Source organism: Cibotium barometz, chromosome 5 (assembly GCF_041138505.1).
Source record: "Cibotium barometz isolate CiBa-2024 chromosome 5, ASM4113850v1, whole genome shotgun sequence".
In the NCBI taxonomy this organism is placed as follows: domain Eukaryota; kingdom Viridiplantae; phylum Streptophyta; class Polypodiopsida; order Cyatheales; family Cibotiaceae; genus Cibotium; species Cibotium barometz.
Window position 1 is genome coordinate 58321618 of NC_141050.1, and position 24889 is coordinate 58346506.

Consider the following 24889-nt stretch of genomic DNA (forward strand, 5'->3'; position numbering starts at 1 on the left):
TTCTGGAACATAATCCAAAATATCTAAAACTGGAAAATCACCGTCCACAAACTTCTTGAGCCAAGAAATATGAGAAGTTGGATGAATTCTACCCAAAGAAGGTGGTAACTCCAACTTATAACTAAGAGATGAGTTCTTCTTAATAACACGAAAGGGTCCATAATATCTTGGGCGAACCTTTGGGAAGACTGATTTCACTGTCTTGTATCGATGAGGGGCAATATATAATAATACCAAGTCTCCTTCTTAAAATTCAATGTGACGACGACGCTTATTAGTTGTGCGTTAATATTGCTCTTGGACGCTAACCATCTTATCCTTAATCTGTAATAGAATATCTTGCATTTCCTGAATGAGTTGGTCTGCTAAAGCCATTTTATGTTGAAGAACAAAGTTGGCAGGAATAAGGGGAGTATGGCCATAAGCTGCTTGAAAAGGTGTCATTCCAATAGTTGAATGATAAGAATTATTATAAGCAAATTCCACCAAAAATAAATATTCTTCCCATGAAGCTAATCGAGACTGAACATAATGACGCAGCATTTCTTCCAGAATTTGATTAACTCGTTCCGTTTGTCCATCTGTTTGTGGATGATAAGCAGAGCTAAAAAGTAAATTTGTACCAAGAGACTTGAATATCGAAGTCCAAAAATGTCCTATAAACTTTGAATCTCGATCAGAAAATATAGATTTTGGCAATCCATGAAGTTTGAAGATATACTGTATGAACAGTACTGCAATATCTAAAGCCTGGGTTGCTTTCTTGCACAAAATGAAATGTGCCATTTTGGAAAATCTGTCAACCACCACAAGAATCTGTGTATTGCCTTTAGAAGAACGTGGCAATGAAGTGATAAAATCCAAACTAATACTTTCCCAGCGTTCATTGAGAACTGGAAGTGGTTGAAGAAGACCTTGTCTGCTAGCTTTCATACGTTGGCACGAGAGACATGCTGTAACAAACTTAATAACATCTTGCTTCATTTGAGGCCAATAGTATGTAGCTGTCAAAAGACGATATATCTTGTTGATGCCTGGGAGTGCAGCATAAGTGACCTCGTGATGTTCTTTCACCAATACTCTTCGAACATGAGTATCATGAGGGTGGCTCTTGAATCAACGGTTATGTCCTTTGGACTTAGGGGTGTGTCTTTTAATGAATAGACATGTCGTTTGATAGTGACCTATGTGTAAGAGTGTGACCCTTCACAGGTGTCCTTTCAGTTAATAAGAGATTAAGAAGTAATTAAGGAGAGATTAAGAGAGTTAGTCACAATCGTGACAAAATGCTTGTTGCTTTTTCCCTAGGATGCATAGTCAATTCTTGTAGAACAACCAGCCATCTTGGATTATATAGTGACCTGATTCTGGCTATGACTCTCTTGTCGGAGGTCACCAAACAATATCAACACTACATTGGAGAAGTTAGAGCATTCACTTTATTGGCCAAAAATGAGAACTCTATCAACATGTCCAATCATGTTAGATTTGCCAAAGGTGAACGTTCCCTATACAAAGCAAGCAGGGTTGCTACAGCCTTCGCCAATTCCCGAAGAACCCTTCCAAGACATCCGCATGGAATTTGTAGGACCCCTTCCATCAGATTTGGATACAGGAACACACAATGCATGACTATGATCGATTCAGTAGGTTTCCATGCTCATTCTGTGCAAGCAAATGGCCACAGCAAAAGATATCGCTTGCTTGTTTCTTCGCCTTTGGTATCCCACATGTGGTTTGCCAAGGACAATCACAATGGACAGTACTTCATATGTCTGAGGATGGAATGCACTTTACAAGTGTAACTTGGTTCTAAAGTTGTCGAATAATGCTCTCCAGTGCATTCCATCCTCAGACATATGGCCAGACAAAAATATATAATCAACTAGCATTTGATGTTCTCAAGTCGTATTGCCATGATCATCAGTCGCAGTCGAAACATTATCTTCCTTTGGTACAAGCAATCTTGAACGATACTCACTCATCCAGTATTGGTCGGACTCCTTATGAGCTAGCATTTGGCCACCGTTTCTCGTCACTTCTTATGAGGATGGTGTCGCCGTCCTTGGAGGCCAACAAGACCACCAAAACATTTTCAGAAATCATTGAGTTAGTAAAGGAGCATCTTCCCAAAGCTCGAGAAGTATATACTAGGCAAGCCAACAAGTCTAGAAGTGATTATAAAGAAGGGGATTGGGTGTATCTCCACGTCATGAAGCAAAGATTGAAGCACGTGGGCAAACGTTGTCTCAAACTCTCATTTCGAAGCTTTGGCCCTTCTCCGATCACCCAAAAGCTCAGTGATGTCTCCATGAAGCTCAAGCTACCAGACGGTTCGTCTATGCATAATGTCTTCCATGTTTCTTGGTTGAAGCCCTAAGTTGGACCAGCATTGCAGGTGATCTCAAATGAGCAACAGCCTGAGATGGTTGACGAAGATGAAATCATCGAGTTCGAGTGAATTCTCCTCCATAGATGGAAGTATGGTTCTAGTCGTAGGGCAAAGACAGTTCTATACGAAGTTCAAGGACCGAGGCACTCATGAAGCCGTATGGCTAGATAAAGAATTCTTCCAGGGAATACCTACATATATCGTCGGACTACTGGGAAGCCATGAACCTGCCGCGAAGCTAAGCAAGAGGGAATGTCACATGTGAGGGCAAAAGGACGAAAGGACCAGATGTACGAGAGATCAAAGCAAAACAACATAGTATGAAATATGTGAGTGAGTCTATATATAATGGTGAGTGAACATATGTACAAGAGCCCCTTGATGTGAGGTGACTCTGAGTAGAAAGACCAGTACAGGAGCAGAGATGATGTCGGAGCTGAAGCACGGTCGATGACGAAGGCTCACGTCGATGCGAGGCAAAGCACTCCGAGAGGTGGTCGATTCAAAGACTCACGTCGGTGGAAGCAGAGGCACTCCGAGGTGGTAGTGGCACCGGAAGATGAGGTGATACAGGCTTTGGTGACAAGGGTGCTGCGGTACCTGAGGTGGTAGATGAAGAGCAAAGAGGACTGCCATCCCGAGTGGTGGTGGTGCATGCTTTGATGACAAGGGTGCTACAAGACCTGAAGGGTGCAAGCTCTGATGACAAGGGACCTGAGGGATGCAAGCTCTGGCGACAAGGGTGCGCGTACCTAAGGGGTGGTGAGGAGCAGAGAGGGTTGCCGTCCCAAGTGGTGCAAGCTCTGGTGACACAAGTGTTGCATACCTGAGGTGGTAAGGAGCAGAGAGGGCTGCCATTCCGAGTGGTGCAAGCTCTGGTGACATGGGTGCTGCGTACCTGAAGTGGTGTTGAGGTGAAGATAAGTAGAGAGTGGACTGTCGTCCCGATGGTGTGATGTAGCAGAGAGTGGGTTGCTGTCCCGATGGTGAGAGCTGAGGAAAAACGCTGAAGTGCTCTATGTATTGAAAGAAATCAAGGTGGCAAGAGATTTGAGCCATTCATAATATGAAAAATAACTACATTGCTTCATTCACAATGTGAGTGCTACATGGGCATTATATAGCCTTTGGATCCAGTCATGGATGATATCACTGATGATGTAGATGAGCTAGATGCTTCTCCTAGATATGCTCCACGACTCCTTTGATGTAGGGATGCCCCTTGACATGCGAATGGACATGTGGAGTGATGCTACATACTTTGATTTGAGCTTAGGATAACACTTCATCCTATGCACATTTGTTTTATGGCTAAGGAACAAATTGGGCTTATATTTCTAACACCCCCCTTAAGCCAAACTTGACACTCTAGTAAAAGTTTTGAGCCTAACAACATCCCCTTTTAACACATTAGAGTCTCAACCATACAATAACAAGGTTTGAGTACTCTTTACAAACAACAAGGGAAGAAAACAACTAAGGCTTTTTTTGACCATACAAGAGTGGACAATGACAACCTTTTTTACAAAGCGTTGTTGATGGTGGAGATCGCATAGGCACCTTCTTGGAAGTCTTTGATTTGTTTTTTTTCTTCTTCCTGCAAAGAGTTTATCACACTTTCCAAAGAAAGAATAGGATTCTTCTCTTTAAGCACAGTGACAAGTTGATCAAATTTTGAAGGCATAATCTTCAATAAGATGGCAACAACATCTTCATTAGGTATAGGAGATTGGACATACACAAGTTGAGTCATAAGACTCTTTAACCTATTGATGAGTGAAGCCACTCCTTCATTTGCTTCTATTGTGAGCCCATAGAGTTGCATTTTAAGACTAATCTTAGAATCCTTTGCTTTAGCACCAAAAATTTTCTCAAGTGTTTCCCAAGCTTGAGCCGCAGTGTCAGCAGCACCTATATAATGTATAAAATTATCATCTAATGCTGTGATTATTATCCTAAAGCTTGTTCATCCTTTGCTTGCAAAGCATCAGTGGTAGCTCTAGTGACAACTCCTTCTTCCTCTCCTTCTACTTGTGGTTTGACTAAGCTCCATAAGTTCTTTTTCATTAAATGCCCCTTGACCTTTGTTTGCCAGGTGTGAAACCCTATGCCATTGAACTTATCACGACACTTAGAATTAGAAGCCATGATTGATGTGGATGCCATAGATAGGGAGGTCTTACCCCACTGAGAAGATGTACTCGGGGCAGTGTCAATAATCCCTTTACAAGAGGTGGCACATTCAAGCTTCATAACCACATACACACATATTATCTATGTGGATAGAGATGTGATAATGCTTGATCAAAGACCTTTTGTGCATGAGATAACATTATTATGATCATAATAAAAGGATTAAGCAAGATCATTACCACCAAGCATTAAAATGCTTATGTAGAAAATCTGCAGTAGAAAACCCCTCTGCCAAATCAGCTTGGCATTGGAGATTGGCTGCACCATTTGGCAAGCCCTTTTAGGGGAAGCTAGAGCACGTTGGGGCGCATGTGTGGCTCAGAGGAATTGATGCAATTCCTTTTGTGGAGAGAGAACAAGGCTCTGTGGCAGCCGCCTTCTTAGAAACGATGACGATTTGGGAAAATAGCAATGCTGGGGTCGTACAGTAGCGAATCTGATAAATTGAAGCGATGGCGACCTGCGCCCTGAGTAAAGGGAGATATCTTGTGAAGAAAATGCGCCATGATTTTGCCTATAGAAGGCGGTCGAAGCCATCCAATGTAGGTAGGTACTATTTTGGAAAAAGCCTATTTTGGCTCCACTAACGGTGAGTGATTAATAACTTAATTAATATGCTGAGTAACTAATAAAATAACTTAATGAGAGCCTTGGGAACATAATTGGCTCTGATACCATGAAACAAATCAAGGTGGGAAGAGATTTAAGCCATTCATAATATGAAAAATAACTACATTGCTTCATTCACAATGTGAGTGCTACATGGGCTTTACATAGCCTTTGGATCTAGTCCTGGATGATATCACTGATGATGTAGATGAGCTAGATGCTTCTCCTAAATATGCTCCACGACTCCTTTGATGTAGGGATGCCCCTTGACATGTGGATGGGCATGTGGAGTGATGCTACATACTTTGATTTGAGCTTAGGATAACACTTCATCCTATGCACATTTGTTTTATGGCTAAGGGAGAAGTTGGGCTTATATTTCTAACATGTATAGCAGAGAGCTACTGTCCCATGAGCTGTGGAGAAAACGCTGATATGCTAATGTAAGCGCTGATGTAAACGCTGATGTAAGCCCTGAGGTAAGCACTGATGATAGGCCAATGTAAACGCTGATGTAAGCCCTGATGTAAGCACTGATGTAAGCGCTGATGTAAACCCTGATGTAAGCACTGAATGTAGTAGATGTAACAGCTGATGTAAAATGCTGATGATGTGATGATGTGATGATGAAGTGTGTGGCCTGTAGTAGAGAGTAGGCTGCTGTCCCGTGATGTGGCCAGAAGAGAAAACGCTGATGTGCTGTCCTGTCAGGCAAGGATGATGAAGCGACATTGTGTAGAGCCCGGCAGATGCAGCAGCAGCAACATATGAAGTGGTACTGGATATGATCAATGATATGGTACACGTAGGTGAATGATGAGGCAAAGCTATATATACTAAGGGGGAGTGCTGGTCGGCCAGCAGCAAAGACAAAAATCCCCAAATAAAACCAAAAATACCTTTAAAAATCCCCTATTTAGGGCTGGGAAAAATATTGTTTTCACACACCCTGCACTGTGGTGCTATGTAACACATTGGCTCAACATTATATGTAACGTCATATTGTATTTATACCTTTTTAGGATGTAAGCCGTGTCCCCATTGTCATCCCCAATCCAAGACATGTCAGGCATGAGCTACGTAGGTCATTCTCCCAACCTTAGGTGTCAGGGTCAATCCTTTAACCCACTTGGAAAACATAAGCATTTAAGTCACCTAAGGTTAGGGCATGTCAAAGTCAGTCCATAGATCCATGAAAGAGCATTTAGAAGCATTAAATAGGCATGTGCACATGGGCCAGCCCATAAGGTAGCCCATGGCATGATGCTAAGCATCACAGACACCATATATTCATCCAGTCAGCCATCCTAACAAGGATGTAAACAGCAATTGTAGCATATAATACAATTGGCCAGCATTTAATGCCAACATTAAATGCTAGGAGATGGCATTTAAAGCCTCTTTTTCACAAGTCATGGGCATTTACAACTGGCCGACAGCCCCTTTTCAGCACCGACCAGCAGCAAGTATTCATATATAAGCAGCCCATGGTGCATTGCATAAATCACTTCATTCTTCAGAATTCAACAAAGCAATTCAAGATGACATGAGTGCTTGAGATCCCCTGGGTTGTTGGAGCATACAAACAGCCTCAAGCACTCCATGCTTCAGTCCAAGGCAGCATAGAAGATCCTCTCATCTTCAAACAGCATATGTGCTATCCTCAGCAGTTCTAATTTGCATAAGTGGCTTCATATAGTCTTCTTTAGTGCTATTGGTTCAGCATGTGGTTCAGCCTGCATTCGGTCTTCCTCGTCAGCAGTCCTCGGTCGTCATTCATTATCATTGTACAAAGTTCTCCAAAGAACTAATATGTGATTGTGTTTTAGCAAGCTTAAGCTTGTTGAGAGATCTATCGGCGCTACCAGGCCAGTGAGCATCTTTTCTCTCAACCCTCCATGCTTGATGTGATACTCTTGTCTTAAAAGTGTGTGATGCAGAAACCTTGCTAAATATTTTCAAGCTTCTGCTTAACCTGCGTCACAACAAGTTCTTTTCCCTTGTTTAGTTCAACAAATCCCTCCATTGAAAACAGTCACTTACATTTACATAATCATCCCTCTCCCCCACCCCCAACCTCCGAAAAGGCTGCCCCCCCAGCTTCAACGACAGATCCATGTTTGTGAGTACTGGCAAATTTCTGACCTCTATTGCACCCTTCTATCCCTTTGCAGCAAGGTCACCAAGCTCTGGGCTAGTGTTAGTTTTACACCTGGCTTTGAACTTTCTAGTGGCAATTTAAAGCAAAAAATTATGCATAGTATTTAGCATCTTGTTCAAAGCATTGGAAGACGTCAGAGTGATTTTGGTAAAGAAAAACTTTTGACATCAAAAATATATGCAGTCTTTTTTACTATCCTTTTAAAGGAAACCTGTACAACAAAATTTTGCCCTCTGCCTCTTAACTTCATCACATTTCAGGATTCACCTCTTGCACTAACCTTATCGTATCCTTGAACTGAGTTAAACAAATTGAAAACTCAGGATTTGGAATTATTGCATTTGTGTTGAACTAAGAAAGCAATCCCCTCACTATGTTAATTAATCACTCCAAAAAAACAAGTATTCACTAAACATCATGATCCTTGTGAAGTTACTATAGACCACATTGTTAGTGTAACCAAGCCACAAGCCACTACTGTTTCTGAGATATCAAGTTATCATTCCTCTATTTGCTTGTCCCTCACCTTATCTCTGATAAGATCAGAGTGCTGGAAAATGGCATTCCTGTAAGTTTCTGTACGAATTCGATCCTGCACAACCAAGCCAAAAACCATTGCGTCTCTCTCTCTCTCTCTCTCTCTCTCTCTCTCTCTCTCGCATTCTCATAGACCCTTCCGTCTTTTGTAGACATTATTAGAACTTTCTTTGGTCTTTTCTCTCACGGGTCATGCAGTATGAGGACTAGAGATGTTTAGGCATGTATTTACTACTGGAGCTTAGTCGTCACAGAGAGGTATTGCTGAAGCAGCGCTCCGAGAGAAAGCCAGCAAGGCACCTCCCCAGACCTCCATCACAGATTGGGTCACAGACACCGACTATAGTGGCCCTACACACAAGCAGCAACATGACCAGCCAGGTCCACAACGGCCTACACAAACATGTGATCCTCTTACTCCATGTACACGGGATGTCATTAGTGACCGTGCATGATACCTTCTCAGAGCCACATGCCCCAAACCTCACATGCCTCATCCCTCCACCCAGTAGTTGCAGATCCAGTATATCCTTCAACAATACGGTGAGCTCCCATCGCAAAGGGGAGATGCTATGGCTACTTTGCATTCTATTTATGGAGAAGGATGGTATCAGCGTATGATCACACATTGTAATCATGTAGCATCACATGGGTACGTTAGCTTATGTAGCTAGTTTCGTTCATTATTTTTTTTCTTTTTCATGGTTCAGTATTTATCATGGATACATTGTACTACCTTTTTGGTATCATAGACCCTCTGGGCCTTTTGAAGACATTAATATCTCTCATTACATATGCAAATGCGCAGTCTACTATGAGATACGCGAGAGATTTCATTCCTCTTCCGAGATGGTTTTGGCCCCCTCTCACTGGTGGTGCAATATAGAGATTAGAGGTTTCAGATTGTACATGATGGAGCTTCACCATCATCAGGAGACTCTGGTGAGGAAGAAGCACACAAGGAGACATGATGAGCCGGACACCTCTCAAACCTACATCACATGCTTTTTTGGTTCCAATAAGGCGATCACGACGCCCACCACCTAGACTCGTCCAGAGGGGGAGAGTGCAGACAGTGCAACAGAGCCCGTGACCCTCTAGCACCACGCACCTGGGAGGTCACCAGAGAGAGGGCACTGCATGGAGAGCTTGTTGGAGAGGATGCCCATGCAGTTTAATTTGATCAGCTATTCTTGTATGTTTTACTTATGCCAAGAACTCAAAATGGCTACCGGCGGCATGTTGTCCGACAGACACAAAATGCATGGAAATCATGATTGGGGATAGTCTAGGCAGCATTTGCATGCTTAAACAAGACACACTCAATAGTATTGCAGATTTGCATGCTTAAAAGAGACATACGGGATAACCCACGAAGCATGTGGATGTATACACGCTAGTAGGATTGTGCTCATGGCTGCCACCATGGAGTTTGTATGCACTCAAAAAGGGTCTATGTCTAATGCTACCGCCCATATTTTGGCTATACATGTGGACTTGCATGGCAATCTTCAGAACACAACCAAATAAATTGTCGACGATAGAGATCCACAACAACGAGTCTCTTTTGGAGAGGTCTTTTTTGACAATATGGACACTAAACTGAATTTTTCATCAGCTTATCATCCTCAAACGGATGGACAAAGTAAAGCTGCAAATTCAGCGGTGTTAGATTTTCTTCAATGCTATGTGGCCGATCAGAAAAGTCCTTGGGAGAAGTATTTGCCACTTCTTGAATTTGCATATAACAACACAGTGCATACTGCTATAGGAAAGGCCCCATTCGAGATCATGTATGGCAAAGTGGTATTGCCACCCATCCTTCATACAAAGGATGAGATCTTTGAATAAAGAGTCGCTAAGGATATATAAAGGTTATCTAGGAGAAAATCTAACCAAGTACAAATGTCATCTTTGTCTACAATTTTGGTGAATCTTTTCTTTCTCTTATCTACATCTTGATTTTTACTTTTTAACCAACAAAAATCAAAATGCAAAGCTGACTTTTCTACTAATAAAACCTTGCATCTATCCTTTTCTAATCTATAGGCGAAAACTTTCGTAACAGAAGTAATGGTTCCAGAACAGATCCTTCTGCACCGTTTCAAGCATGGCTCAGGCCGAAGACTACGACAGTTCCTCACGAAGTTTCAGGACCGAGGAACTCATGAAGCGGTATGGCTCGACAAAGAATTTTTCGAAGACTATCCGGCATTATTGACAGATTATTTGGAGGCTATGCAGCTTCCGTCAAGTTAAGCAGAAGGGGATGTCACGTGCATCCCGCACTTGGATGCCACGTAGACATTTCTGTACAGAAGGTGCAGGACCTGGGATGGTGAACTGGTCCGATGTGAGCCCAGTCCGGGACGAGTCAGCCAGGGATCCATCTCAGTCGTCCGAGGTCAGGTGTGCATTGTCCTGCACATGAGTCCAAGGTCAGGTGTGCACTGTCCTGCACATGAAACAGTGCCAGTCCGCGCTGTGAGTCTCCCTCTAGAATGATGTCAGTGGTTCTCTGTATCTGGTTTGGTACCGGATGCCAGATCACTGAGTAGATTAGGTTTAGGACAAGGGGCCAGCCCATAGGGCTACCCCGGATCTGAGTGTGGGCACGGGAATGGTGTAGAAAAGACCCCCATGAGGGCCAGGAAGGCCCAGGCTGAACCCACCAGCCATGGAGGGGCTGTAGGACAGCCCTAGGGCACAGATCAGGCAATCTCCAGGAGATTACAGCCTTTATATGGCTGTAGGGCATGTATGGGGCAGCCCATACAGGCTGCCCAGCCCTGGGATTGTGGACAAAAGATGTGTCCAGCCCTTCAGAAGCAGGCGCCTGATGTCCAGCCAGCCAGGAAGAGATGCGCAGACATTATGGGATTTTTCCAGCATTTTTGGGGATTTAATTCAGCATTTATTGCTGAATTTACTCAGTCGTGGGAATATGATGCTGGCTGCCTGTTTATCAGCTGGCCGACTGCTCATGATGGGAAGTATAAATAGAGGAAGCCACAATCCCATAATCCATCTCACTTTTCACCACGTGCTCAAGCCAATCAAGGGCCAGTCAAGCCAAGGAGATTGCCAAGCAAAGGGGTGGACTTCTGAAGGTCAAGGGCAGGATTTTCCAGCCAAGAAAAGGTCAAGTTTTTTGTATTTGATTTCAGATTTACATCATTCTAATAAAGCAAATACGCCATCCATGGTGGGGGCCCTACAGAGGGTAATTGGGACCCAATACTGTGTCCTCTCCATCTCCCCCTTCTCTCTCTATTTTCTGCACATCTCCTTTCAGTTGTGCGTTAGTTCCGTCGCGAAAAGAGTGCTGATTTCTGAGTTTTGAAGTACCGATCCTTCTCCGAAGTTTCCACATATTACAGTGGTATCAGAGCCTACTTCAAGGACAAAGAGTCAGCAAAGAAAACCAGAAAATTTTTTCGCTCGTGTGGTTGGTTTTTAGACGCCGGTGGACTACCCCTTTCGGAGTGACTCCTGTCCCTCTAAGGACGGTTGGTTTTTAGCCTCCGGAAGCCTCCAGAAGTCTCCCACACAGATAGTGGATGGTCAGATTGCGTTCCGGAAAGGAATTGCATTTTCCCGCTATGGCGAGTTTCGACGACGAGAGAGAACCAGAACCATGGGACCAGAGTGCACCAGGCAGCCCAGCTAGGGCACCCGGCTTGAGTGTCACAGACATGTTCCAGCAGATGATGCGAGCAATCGCAGACCAGACAACCAAGTTGGATGAGCAGAAGGCGCGGATTTTGGCTCTGGAGGAGCGTTCTCGCTCTCCAACGTCGCGTTTTCCATCTCCTCCTCCCTCTCCTTCCATATCCCAGATACCAGATCCTCGTCACAGGGACCCTCTCGCGGGGTCACAGCCGCAGCCAAGCTCCTTGCTTGAGATGCAGATGCGTGCATTGGAGATTCGACAACGAGAAGACGACGCCATGCGACGAGTGGAACACGAGCGTTACCTCAGAGCTTTGGACGCCAGATTGACACCGGCAGCGCCCTCGAATCATTTTCCCGAGAAAATGAATTTCAGTAAGTATAATGGTAAACTCGATCCCACTACTCTTTATTCATGGTTACATCAATTTGAAGCTTACTTTGCCGCAGTTAGGAAAACAGATACTGACAAAGTGATCTTAGCTAGTTGGTACTTGGAAGGTGAGGCCATTCCTTGGTGGGCTCATGCCCACACCAGAGCAGGTATGGCAGCTTATGTGTGGGACGAGTTCGTCCGCGACCTTAAGCAGCGGTTTCTACCGCCCCACTACCTTGAGCGACTCGAAGACGAGTTCAGGGGAGCGCGTCAGAACGCGCAACCAGTCCTTCAGTTTGCCAATAAAATTTCGACCTTGTGTCTGCAATTAGGCTTATCTGATACGGACAAGAAAGGGCAATTTTTGTATGGCCTGGACACGCAAATCCAATGGGAGGTGCGTATGTTTAGGCCAGCCACCTTTGAGAACGCACTCTCGCTTGCGCAGAGTGCAGAAATGAAACACAATGGTGGCAAGCCCAAGACTTCCCAGCCGGCTTCTCCCAAGGCTAACGCCTCGGGGGGCAAAAGCCAGAACCAGACGGGGTCTTCCCCAGGACAGAGCCCGGGAGCCTCTGGCTCCAAGAACTCGAACAATGCGTCTAAGCTTACTCCAGACCAGAAAGCGGAGGCAGGCAAGACAGGTGGCAAGTTGAGTGCTGAGGAGCTTTCTCAGTACAAGGAGGAGGGTAGATGTTTCTTTTGTCACACAAAAGGACATACTTCTCGGGATTGTTCGAAGAAGCCTCCAAAGGCCGCCGCCGCCTCCACAGCTTCCGTGGTGAGCACAGCTCCCACACAGACCCCAGCGGCTACCCCTAGTTTTTCAACCCCCGGTGCTTCAGTTGGAGCAATTATTAGCCGGGAGCTCGAAGATAAGCAGAAGGGCGCCCATGACCAGGAGTATGACCGCAACGAATTGCTCAAGTCCTTTGGCTACATAGGTAGCCAGAGAGTCGTCGTCTTGTTTGACAGCGGCAGCACGGAGGATGTGATCACGGAACAGGCCGCTAGGCGTGCCCGTTTCGAGCTGACTCCGGTGGACAAACAAGTTGAGGGTTTTAGCACAGGTATGACAACGAGCGTCAAGTATGAAGCTCTAGGTGCTAAGTTAGTGATTCAAGGCATAGAGTTTGTGCGTGACTTTATGGTTGCCCCTCTTGTAGGAGCAGACATAATTTTGGGTATCCAGTGGTTTCACAAGTTTCTTCCTGATGTCAAGTGGGACAAGCACACGTTCCAGATCAATCGGAATGTGTCAAACACCCCGATGACCATTAAGTGTGAGCCAGGTATTCCAAACTTTCCGCTCATAAGCCACTTGCAAGCTAAGCGAGCACTCAGGAAAGGCGCACAGTGTGTGATGATTTACATCCAGACAGCCCAGACGGTGGCCAGTGCTTCCGAGAAGTACTCGGTTCTCCATGAAAAGTTCCAGAAGATTTTTCTTCGGGACAGTCTCCCTCCCCAGCTCCCCCCGTCCAGACCGGAGGATCACAAGATTGACCTCCTCCCAGGCTCGGAACCCCCGAGCAAGTTTCCATATCGCCTTTCTAAGGCAATGGAATTGGAGTTGGACCGCCAACTCCAAGAATTGTTGCAAGCTAGCTTCATCCGCCCCAGCGTGTCGCCATTTGCAGCACCGATCTTGTTTGTCAAGAAGAAAGATGGGTCTTCTCGGTTGTGTGTCGATTATCGTGCACTCAACAAGCTGACTATCAAGAGCAGATTCCCGATGCCTCGAATTGACTATATTCTCGAGAGGCTGAATGGAGCTAAGGTATTCTCCAAACTGGATTTAAAGAGTGGGTACCACCAGGTACGGATTGTAGAGGGGGACATCCCCAAGACAGCCTTCCGTACAGAACGGGCCCACTATGAATTTGTGGTTATGCCATTTGGATTGACGAACGCCCCAGCTACATTTAACCGCATGATGATGCGTATTTTCCGGGAGTTGATTGGAGAGTGTGTGTTCATATTTCTGGACGACATAGTCATATTTTCAGCTACAGTTGAGCAGCATGACATTGATGTGGAGAAAGTCCTTAAGTTGCTGGAAAGCAACGAGCTCTATGTCAATGAAAAGAAGTAAGAATTTTATCTGTTCCAGGTACATTACTTGGGATATATAATTAGTGCTGAAGGCATTCGACTTGATCCGGCTAAAGTGGCCGAGATTGTTAACTGGGAACTACCTCAGACCGCTTATGACATTAGATCATTTGTGGGTATATGCCAGGCATATTCCACCCACATTGACAAGTTTTCTGATCTCTCGACAGACCTCACCGATCTGCTAAAGGGAGTGAAAACAAGAAGGCAAAAGATTCGAATGACTCCACGAGCGTTGGAGGCATTCCAGAACCTCAAGGTGGCTTTATCAGAAGCGCCTTGTTTAGCCCTTGCCTTGTGGAACGAACCATTTCAAGTGATCACCGATGCGAGTAACATCGCAATTGGAGGTGTATTGCAACAAAATGGTCATCCGGTAGCTTACATGTCTCGTAAGTTACTGCCCGCCGAAAAGAACTACTCGGTCTATGATCGTGAACTCCTAGCAGTTATACAGGCCTTGAAACATTGGAAACATTTCCTGTATGGCCGTGACTTCGAGGTTCGCACTGACCATCAGGCATTGCGCTGGATTCAGACGATGCCAAGTGCACAGTGGAGTGATCGACAACACCGCTGGAGTCAAATATTCCAACAGTTCGGTGGTATGATTGAGTACCTTCCAGGAAAGGCCAATCCCGTGGCCGATGCTTTGAGCAGGAAGGGACAAGTATCTGCGATTCAGACCACTAGACTTGACCTTGTTGGTACAGGACTAGAAGACATGAAGCACACGTACGCGGATTCTGAGGAATTCGGTACACAGTGGGAACACGCATTGGATGCCACAGGACCATGCCATTTTCTGATACCCGATGGTTGGCTTTTCTACAAAGGCCGACTATGTGTCATGAAATCATTCCGGGCAGCTCTTCTCCATGATGCCCATGACGCCATTACAGGTGGTCATAGGGGCATGAATTCGACTCTGGAGAAATTAGAACAGCAATACTATTGGCCAAAGATGAGGCGTGATGTGTTTACATATGTACAACGCTGTGACATTTGTCAAAAGGTGAAAGCTCCTCGTGGAAAGAAGATAGGGTTGTTACAGCCCTTGCCAATTCCTGAGGGTCCTTTCCAGGACATTTCGATGGACTTTGTCACAAATCTGCCTCCCAGTCCGAGTAAGCGTAATACGCAGTGTTCAACTATTGTTGATAGGTTCAGCAAATTTGTTATGCTTATTCCTTGCAGGGCCAATGTGACCGCCGAGGATGTTGCCCAGCTATTCATTCGGCATTGGTACCCGATTGGCGGGATTCCTAGGACCATAGTGTCAGACCGAGATGCCAAGTTTACCAGTCATTTTTGGAGGGCATTGTTTGATAATTTTGGTACTAAGTTGAATTTTTCCAGTGCATTCCACCCACAGACAGATGGCCAGACAGAGATATACAACCAGTTGGCCTTTGATGTGCTGAAGTGTTATGTCCACGATCAGCAAGGTAAGTGGGAATCGTTTTTGCCTTTAGTTCAAGTTGTTTTGAATGACTCTTTTTCTTCAGCTATTGGCAGGACTCCATATGAGGCAGCGTTTGGAAGGCCTTTCCAGTCGTTGTTCACCAGGACTTCGTCTTCAGTACCGGAGGCAAACAGAGTGACAGAGTCTTACCAGGAGATCCTAGAGTATGTTAAAGACAGATTGGCTAAAGCGCAAGAGGCCTACACTCGACAGGCCAATAAAGACCGAAGGGACATGAAGTTTTCGGAAGGGGATTGGGTGTATCTTCGGATTATGAAGCAAAGATTGAAGCAGGTGGGCAAGCGATGCCCAAAGTTGTCTTTCAGGAGCTTCGAACCATTTCCCATCCGGAAAAAGATTAATGAGGTGTCTATGCAGTTAAAGCTACCTCCGAGTTGGACTATGCACGATGTATTTCATGTCAGTTGGTTAAAGCCATATGCAGGTCCACCCCCTTCAGAGGTCAAAGACGAAGCGAAACCAGACATTATTGATGAAGCAGAAGTAATGGTTCCAGAACAGATCCTTCTGCACCGTTTCAAGCATGGCTCAGGCCGAAGACTACGACAGTTCCTCACGAAGTTTCAGGACCGAGGAACTCATGAAGCGGTATGGCTCGACAAAGAATTTTTCGAAGACTATCCGGCATTATTGACAGATTATTTGGAGGCTATGCAGCTTCCGTCAAGTTAAGCAGAAGGGGATGTCACGTGCATCCCGCACTTGGATGCCACGTAGACATTTCTGTACAGAAGGTGCAGGACCTGGGATGGTGAACTGGTCCGATGTGAGCCCAGTCCGGGACGAGTCAACCAGGGATCCATCTCAGTCGTCCGAGGTCAGGTGTGCATTGTCCTGCACATGAGTCCAAGGTCAGGTGTGCACTGTCCTGCACATGAAACAGTGCCAGTCCGCGCTGTGAGTCTCCCTCTAGAATGATGTCAGTGGTTCTCTGTATCTGGTTTGGTACCGGATGCCAGATCACTGAGTAGATTAGGTTTAGGACAAGGGGCCAGCCCATAGGGCTACCCCGGATCTGAGTGTGGGCACGGGAATGGTGTAGAAAACACCCCCATGAGGGCCAGGAAGGCCCAGGCTGAACCCACCAGCCATGGAGGGGCTGTAGGACAGCCCTAGGGCACAGATCAGGCAATCTCCAGGAGATTACAGCCTTTATATGGCTGTAGGGCATGTATGGGGCAGCCCATGCAGGCTGCCCAGCCCTGGGATTGTGGACAAAAGATGTGTCCAGCCCTTCAGAAGCAGGCGCCTGATGTCCAGCCAGCCAGGAAGAGATGCGCAGACATTATGGGATTTTTCCAGCATTTTTGGGGATTTAATTCAGCATTTATTGCTGAATTTACTCAGTCGTGGGAATATGATGCTGGCTGCCTGTTTATCAGCTGGCCGACTGCTCATGATGGGAAGTATAAATAGAGGAAGCCACAATCCCATAATCCATCTCACTTTTCACCACGTGCTCAAGCCAATCAAGGGCCAGTCAAGCCAAGGAGATTGCCAAGCAAAGGGGTGGACTTCTGAAGGTCAAGGGCAGGATTTTCCAGCCAAGAAAAGGTCAAGTTTTTTGTATTTGATTTCAGATTTACATCATTCTAATAAAGCAAATACGCCATCCATGGTGGGGGCCCTACAGAGGGTAATTGGGACCCAATACTGTGTCCTCTCCATCTCCCCCTTCTCTCTCTATTTTCTGCACATCTCCTTTCAGTTGTGCGTTAGTTCCGTCGCGAAAAGAGTGCTGATTTCTGAGTTTTGAAGTACCGATCCTTCTCCGAAGTTTCCGCATATTACAGGCCTTTCTCAAAATAGTAGCTTTCCAATGAGAATAAATGCCTTGAACTCCTAAAGATTCTTCTAGCTTGACTACAAAACTAGATATGCCCTTTTCTATGGCTTTAAGAAGACAAGAGTCAACTGAAGAAGAAAGTCTAAATTTAGTGCCTTTAGAAAAGAGCTCTTTGAGCGAATGAGAAGGAATAATGGAGCAATCTGCAATGACCACATGTCCTTAAAGATTCCTCCACAAACGAAGAGAAGACAACCTTCCTACAAGGGCATTCAGTTCTAAGAATGGCTGATTTATTTATTATGCTCTTTCAAGTTTCTCCCAATATCACTATAATTGAAAGCTTTTTGACCTAAGGTTTTTACATATTTGAAAGCTACTAAAGGATGATTCAAAACTTTTTTAACACAAGGGGGAAGAGCTTCCATAACCTCAGGGAATTGTAAAATTGAGCTCAATCCTATTTTATCTAGATCAAGAGAGGTAAAGACAGTAATCAACAAATCTTTTCTCAAAACTAAGGAATGGCTAGAGGTAGAGCATTTAGACTTCAAAAACTTGCCTAACAGTAATCTTAATTGGGTACTATGAGAACTACTAATATCTAGATGAGTAAAAGAAAAGTTTTCGAGGGTATAAAGGAGTTTAAAAAGAATTTTGACATTATACATGTCAAAAACTCGAAAAGAGAACTTACCCAAACTCATGAGCTTGGCTAAGAACACCAATCTCCATTTATAGTCTCTATAGGCAAAAATTCTATTGTTGGATGAACTAACCTCGTCTATCCTAGAGTTCGAAGTGTTTGCTATTTCTATGCTAGGAGTATTGACTTGTTCTAAGGTTGAAATTCTAGGAAATGTTAAGGAAGGAAAGGGATGAGAAGGTTGCTTAGGATGCCTTTTCCACAACATAGGGGTTTTATGAGAGGCTTTCTTACTTTTTCGTAAAGAAGACTTGCCGTCCAAATTATACCCTTTCGGAAAGAAGGTATGCAAAGTTCTCATCCAAAAAAGCTCTCGAGGCCAAGCTACTTTGTAAAACTCTCTAGAGTTTCTAAAAGAGCCTTCAATATGAAGAATAAGAAAGCAATGGAAAGATTCAAACCCAAATTTAGCAATGGCTGCATAAAGAGGTTTGACACTCTCAAGTGAAGTGCTTCTATTATGAACTCTTCTAGCTAGGTTTGGTTGACATACATTAAGGAACTATCATGGATGTTATAAATAACATAAATAACCTGAGAGGTGTGAACGGATGGTCTGTTAAAAGATGTTTCTTTCTTAAACGTCTTATGTGGTCCTATGAGTATCGCGTCTTTGAGTAAGGCGTTGTACATGCTCGTGATGGTGGATGACTTCTCCAGATATACTTGGGTCTTCTTTCTGAAGTCCAAGGATGAGGCTTTTCAACACTTTTGTGATTGGAGAGTTGAGGTGGAAAAAGAGACCGGTTCCTCGTTCAAGGCTCTCAGGAGTTTTTCTTTTGCTCTCTCACTTATGAGACACTTTTTGTCCTTTCTTGGTACTGTATCATTTCAGTATATTCAGCATAGTTACTCCATATTTCTCTCTCTCTCTCTCTCTGCTCAGCACACTCTAGTGCTTATTTGCTTCCGCTCTGTGCACTCTTTCAACAATGACACCCAACAAGAGAATCAATGGCATCATATGTCGAAGATCTGTGTCGCCTCCTTCGGAAAGGCAGCGCAGTGTTGCTTCCCTTGTAAACAACAGGAACAAACAGAAGATGGAGCCTTGATGGTCGGTAAACCCTCAACAAACCCATCCTTTGAAGCTCGCTGTAGAAGTTGATAGCTCAAATGGCCAAACTGAGCATGCCAAAGAGCAGAAGAAGAACCAGAAGAAAGCAAAGCGGTCAACTTGTACATACCACTATCTTGGACTCCCTGAGCCAAGATGCTACCAGTCTCCTTATCACGAATGGTAATCTCATAACGAGAGAAGATCACCTCCGCGCCCTGAGCTATAAGAGCACTCACTGACAAAATGTTAAATGCCGAATCTGGAATGTACAGAACGTTAGAGAAGTACCTCTTGTCCTCGGAGGAGCGGAAGATGGGGATGGTGCCATGTCCATGCACTGGCACGGAAGAAAATCACCCAAGTGATCTCGCCAGTCTTGGCAGTGAAGTCCTCGAACCAATCTCGATGGGGTGTCATGTGAGCAGTAGCACTGCTATCCACAGAGAACAGAATCCTAACAATTCAACATCAGAAAGGAGAAAACACGACGATCATTCGCCTACCAAATATCAATCTATGCCTGAGTCACACCACCGGAAGCAAGGATGGGAGGGGTGGCATTGGCAGGTGTAACAAGCCAATCCCAGAGATCCACGCCACGCAAGGCTGATTTCACCTTCACCTTCCACAAAGTGTAGTTGGAACCATCCAACTTTGCAGACTTAGAGAACATATGAAGTGTAGTCGGGGCAGCCATCACAAGAGCTTGGGCTCAATCTCAAAAATATGCACAATCTTAGAAGGAGTGTCCACCACAGGTACCAAGGTTGCCACCAAAGCCAGAACCACCACAAGACCCCCTCTACAAAAGGGAATGTCCACTGGAGAGGAAAACGCAGCCAAAGAGGGGCTGCAGTCCTGAAAATATAGGCTGACTGGTTCCAGAATCCAAGTAGAGAAAAACGCTGATTAAAAAAATACCTTCAGGCTGTAAGCGATGAAGCCAAAGTGAAGGGAAAGCAATCAACAGCAACTGTCCAGAAAACGCAGCATCCAGAGGGCTGCAAATCTGAGAAAAACGCAGAGGTGAAGGGGCTGTAGATAGGGCACAATCTCGAGCAGCAGAGAGAATCGCTGAACTGGGAGCGATGACACCATGAAAGAGTGCACAGAGCCGAAGCAAATAAGCACTAGAGTGTGCTGAGCAGAGAGTGCAAGAGAGAGAGAGATATGTGAAAGAGTGTGCACAAGAGGAAGCAAATAAACATGAGAGAGAAAGATTGCAAGCAAGAACAAGACCTTTATTAGCTTGAGGTTACAGAGTACAAGAGCTAGCAAATAGGGCACTATTGGATGATACAATGAATAAAAGAGAGCAACTCTTGCTGAAGCTTCCGCTCCCGCCCTGCTCGCGCTGCAGCCTCCACGCCCTCCCCCCTCCCCGCCCTCGCGTCTGTTCCCCCTGCCTGCCCTGTTTTTTTGCTGCCCTCGCATTCCCCCCCCCCCCCCCCCCCCGCCTGGTCTTCTTGCGCCCCCCGCCCCAGCTCTGTAGCGCCCGCCGTCCTGCTCCTCTCCTTCGCGCCACCCTGATTCTCCCCTTCTTCAGCGTCCCAACCCCTCCGCCAGCCTCCGCCCTCTCCCCCCCCCACCCCCTTTCGCGTTGCCTCCACCCGCCCCCTGCTTTTTCGCCGCCACCTTTCGCCCCTCCCCTTTTTTCTGTTTTTTTCCGACCCCTCTGTTTTTCTCTGCCTTCCGCCTTTCCCCCTACGCCCTTTTGTGCAGCTCGGTTCTTGCAAGACTCTCCGCATTCGCTTCACCTTCGACCTAGCTTCAGACACTGATGGAGGCTCCTCTCGCCCCACCTCAGAGGGACTCTTCCGCAGCCCCCTCGCCCACCCCTGAGGATACCCCCATCAGGCTTTCTCTGCCAGAAGAGGAAGCGAGCCTCGCCGCAGAGGTGGAACGCCTCCAGGCACATTCCACCATCTGCCGTATAGTCGGCACTCGCCCCAGCAGAGGGGAGATCCGGGATCTTCTCTTGGCCCGCCTTCTTGCAGATGTGGGCAAGATCCTGGACGTGCAGTTACTGGGCCGTGGACACTACCAAATTGAGTTCGAGACAGCCCAAAGCGTGGCCCAGGTCCTAGCCATGAGTCCCCTTGACATCAGGGGCGCTCGGGCATTCTTCAGACCTTGGCAGCATGGCTTTGACCCAGCAGCGGCCGAGCAGGGAGAGCGCCTATTCCATGTTACAGTTTGCTTCAATGGACTCCGCCGCGAGTACCTTCCGCTCCTTTCTAGGCTAGGAGCATTGGTGGGCTCGGTGCTTGAGACTGGCCCCACAGCAGCTTCAGTGGTGGCTAGAGCAGCTGGGCTACCTTCAGTCAGAGTTTTGGTTCCTGACATCTCCTCCCTTCCGAAGCTACCTAGGATAGGGGGGGGGATGGATTGATCAGAGAGTGGAGTTTTCGGGGCTCCCGAACCAATGTTTTATATGCAGGCAGGTCGGCCACATGGCCAAGGCCTGCCCTCGCAGGCGACCCCGACCTTCACCGCAGCAGCAGGCCCCCGATGGCCCGCCCACAGATGCGGCTCGGCAGGCAACCTCCGGGACACCTGCTCAGCCCACAGAGACCTCGGAGTGGCAGCCTGGACAAGGGTGCCGCAGAGGGAGACAGCCACAGCAGCACGCCCAGAGACCGATGCAGCAGCAGCCACAGTCTCAGCATCACTGGGTTCCCGTGAGGAACAGCTTTGCTCCCCTCTAGGAGGAGACCCCAGCGCCGACTGAGGACCAGGAGATGCCAGCACCCCCTCCTTCGCCCCCACCCCCCCCCCACCCCGTCCCCCCCCTCCCGCCTCGCTTCCACCTTCGCCTCCTCCCGTTCCCGCTCCGGTTTTGGCAACGGCTCCTTCTCCACCCCCTTCTCCCCCCCCTCTCGCCTCAGCTCCCCGAGAGGCCCTGGCAGTTCCCTGGCGCTCACCTGCAGTCCGGCGGGCATTGAGCACCGACCTTGCTCGAGCACCGCAAAGGAGACTTACCATGCCGATTCGGGCTTCACGGATATCCTCTATCCGCAGTCGGCTGAGTCGTCTCGACACTAGACAGCGCTTGGAGGCTTTTGACTACTCCTTCACACGGCTTTTTGGAGCGGAGGGCCCCCATGAGCCAGCACCCATCAGCGTTCATGTAGTGATACCTCCGGCCCGAGGGGAGGAGGCACTTGATTCAGCGGTGGCCTTCTCCTTCCCTCTCTGTGGCCCTAGCGACCAGGAGTGGACTCTGGATCTCGCTCTAGCATTTTGAAGACTCGGGCAGTTGAGTTTTCTCACCATGTGAGCGATTTGGAGGTGACAGACGTGATAGGCCGACTCTAGGAGTTGGCTCATTTTTTTCTTTGATACCGGGAGTGTGGATGCCTCCGGGATTCGACATTTGGTGGTTCGCATAGTGGCAGACTTAGCACGCGACCCTGGTTATGTATGCATACACGAGGTTGCTCTCACTGAGCGAGAGGCAGTCCCCATGGGACACGGCCACTGGCGCCTGATCCGAGATTCTTGCAGCACACCGGGTGGGCAGATTCGTAGCCACTCGGATGGGGACTATTCTCCATCCAAGCCGCTTGCGAAGGCCCGCCACGGTTGAGACAGCCTCCACCTCAGCAGGTCATCCATGAGGATCATCTCATGGAATGTACAGGGCCTTGGCGGCGCACACTTTGTACGTTATCGTGGTTGCTTGAGGCAGGAGCTTCAGAGATGCCCGGTTGGGGGCAGTATTGATATTTTGATGATGCAGGAGCACCATTTGGGTGAGAGCAGGATGATCCGGAGATACGGTTCGGTGATGCCTGGTAGATGGGACACATTTTGGTCTGCAGGGTTTGGCCCCTTGGGTGGGCAGGGAGGAGTATGTATGGTCATTGCGTATGTATGGCGACAGGCCATTGTGGATCGCGGGGTCATTGTGCCTAGTAGAGCACAGTATGTCATTCTGAGGATGTATGATGAGCTCTTTGGTGTGCTCAATGTCTATGCGCCCAACCATGCTAGTGCCAGAGCAGAGTTCTGGACTCTTGTTACGGATGCATTGCCAGAGGCCGCACATTGGTGTGTCGGGGGAGACTTCAACATGCTTGAGGACCCAGCCGATAGGGTGGGAGGCAGTCATGTTACAGCGCACGGCACGGAGCTTGCAGCTTGGGAGCGATTTTGCATGACACTGTGGATCACTGATGCATGGCAGCATGAGGCTTTCTCCCGCTCTCAGGACAGTCTTAGTTTTTCTCGGTCGGATCGCCGGCAGGGAGGGACTAATCTATCACGGATTGATCGCTTCTATGTGGGCGACAGGTTCGGGGAGCGTGGGGGCTCCGTTGGCATTCTCGCTGGCACCTCTTTTTCAGACCAAGCGCCAGTTATTTTGACACTTGAGGAGAGGACACGGGAGACCAGCTTGCAGTTGAGGATCCCAGAGAGGGTACTTACAGATCCTAGTCTTTCTAAGGACATTGAGAGGATATGGCATGATAGCCAGAGCTCTGACCAAGATGCAGCAGGCCAGTGTGCCCAGGGACTCATCGAGCTCAGCTCTTTTTTGCACGCTGTAGCCTTGACACGGCTGGGAGAGACTCGAGAGCGGGAGCGTCGGTTGAGACGTAGCCTTGCTACATGTGAGTGGGTGGCGTCCCAGCTGAGCCAGGCACGCCAAGAGGTTAGAGAGGCAGAGGAGCAAAGACATGAGTTCTACTATCCTCGCCAGGCCTCTCAGTGGACGCAACTTGGTGATAGAGTGACTGGGGAGTTTTTTGAGATCAGAGCCATTGCCACTGAGTTCTATAGAGACCTGCTTTCAGCGGAGCCAGCCACGGAGGCTCGGGATGCTTGCAGACAGACTGTGTGGGCCCATGTGCAGAGGAGGGTCACAGATCGTATGCGCACAGTTCTGGGTGAGCCTCTTTCAGAGGTTGAGCTTGCTGAGGCTTTGAGGGTCCTTCTGCGCCATAGTTGCCCTAGGGAGGACAGATTGACGCCTGCCTTTTTTATGCGCTATTGGGACCTTTTGGGGCCAGGCCTCTGCAGGGGCTTTCAGTATGTTTTGGACACTAGGGTGATGCCACAGAGCTTTTCAGAGGGCTTGATCTTTCTTATCCCCAAGGGGGAGGGAGTGTCAGATGATATTCGGCATTGGAGACCTATTACGATCCTCAATACTGTCTACAAGGACTTAGCAAAGGCCCGCCCTTCCTTGAGGCGATGATTCATGCTACCCAGACAGGATTCGTCAAGGAGCGCAGTATCCTTGACAACATTTTCACCTTCTGGGACACGGGTTTGTTTTTGCATGGCCAGGAGGCCAATCTTCAGAGGGCAGAGCAGTCGCTTCAAGTTTTTAGTGCAGCTTCGGGAGCATTGATCAATTGGCGCAAAGACAGTGGCCTTTCGGATCAGTAGCGCTCCCACTCCGACATGGAGCCCAGACCCGGTTTTTAGATGGATTCCTCCTGGCACAGCAGTGCGGTATTTGGGATGCCAGAACGGACTAGATTAGTCACCTGAGCAGCAGATCGCCCCGCTTCTTCTGAGCATTCAAAAGAAGCTTTTGTATTGGAGTACAGCTCGGCTATCCTTGGCTGGGAGGGTGGTGGTGGCAAATCAGGTACTTTTAGCGACCATGTGGTACATCACGTCTTGCTGGATCTTCTCGAGCTCTTGCATCAACCAGGTACAGAGGCTGATCAGGAACTTTCTTTGGTCTGGGCAGGATGGTCAGCCAACCCGGGCTAAGGTTGCTTGGGCAGTTATTACTCTTCCGCTGGCCCAAGGGGGCTTGGGCATTATAGATCCAGTTGA

The 24889-nt window shown here is 47.2% G+C and overlaps 1 protein-coding gene across 1 annotated transcript in view; it reads right to left on the reverse strand.

Annotated features, from left to right (window-relative positions):
* The window catches only part of LOC147638692 (putative protein arginine N-methyltransferase 6), an 88228-nt gene that overhangs the window by 48272 nt on the left and 15067 nt on the right, over positions 1-24889 (reverse strand). The window contains exon 2 of the mRNA XM_086798664.1: positions 7882-7947. Coding sequence (XP_086654790.1) covers positions 7882-7947 — 66 coding nt within the window. The remainder of the gene's footprint in view (positions 1-7881; positions 7948-24889) is intronic.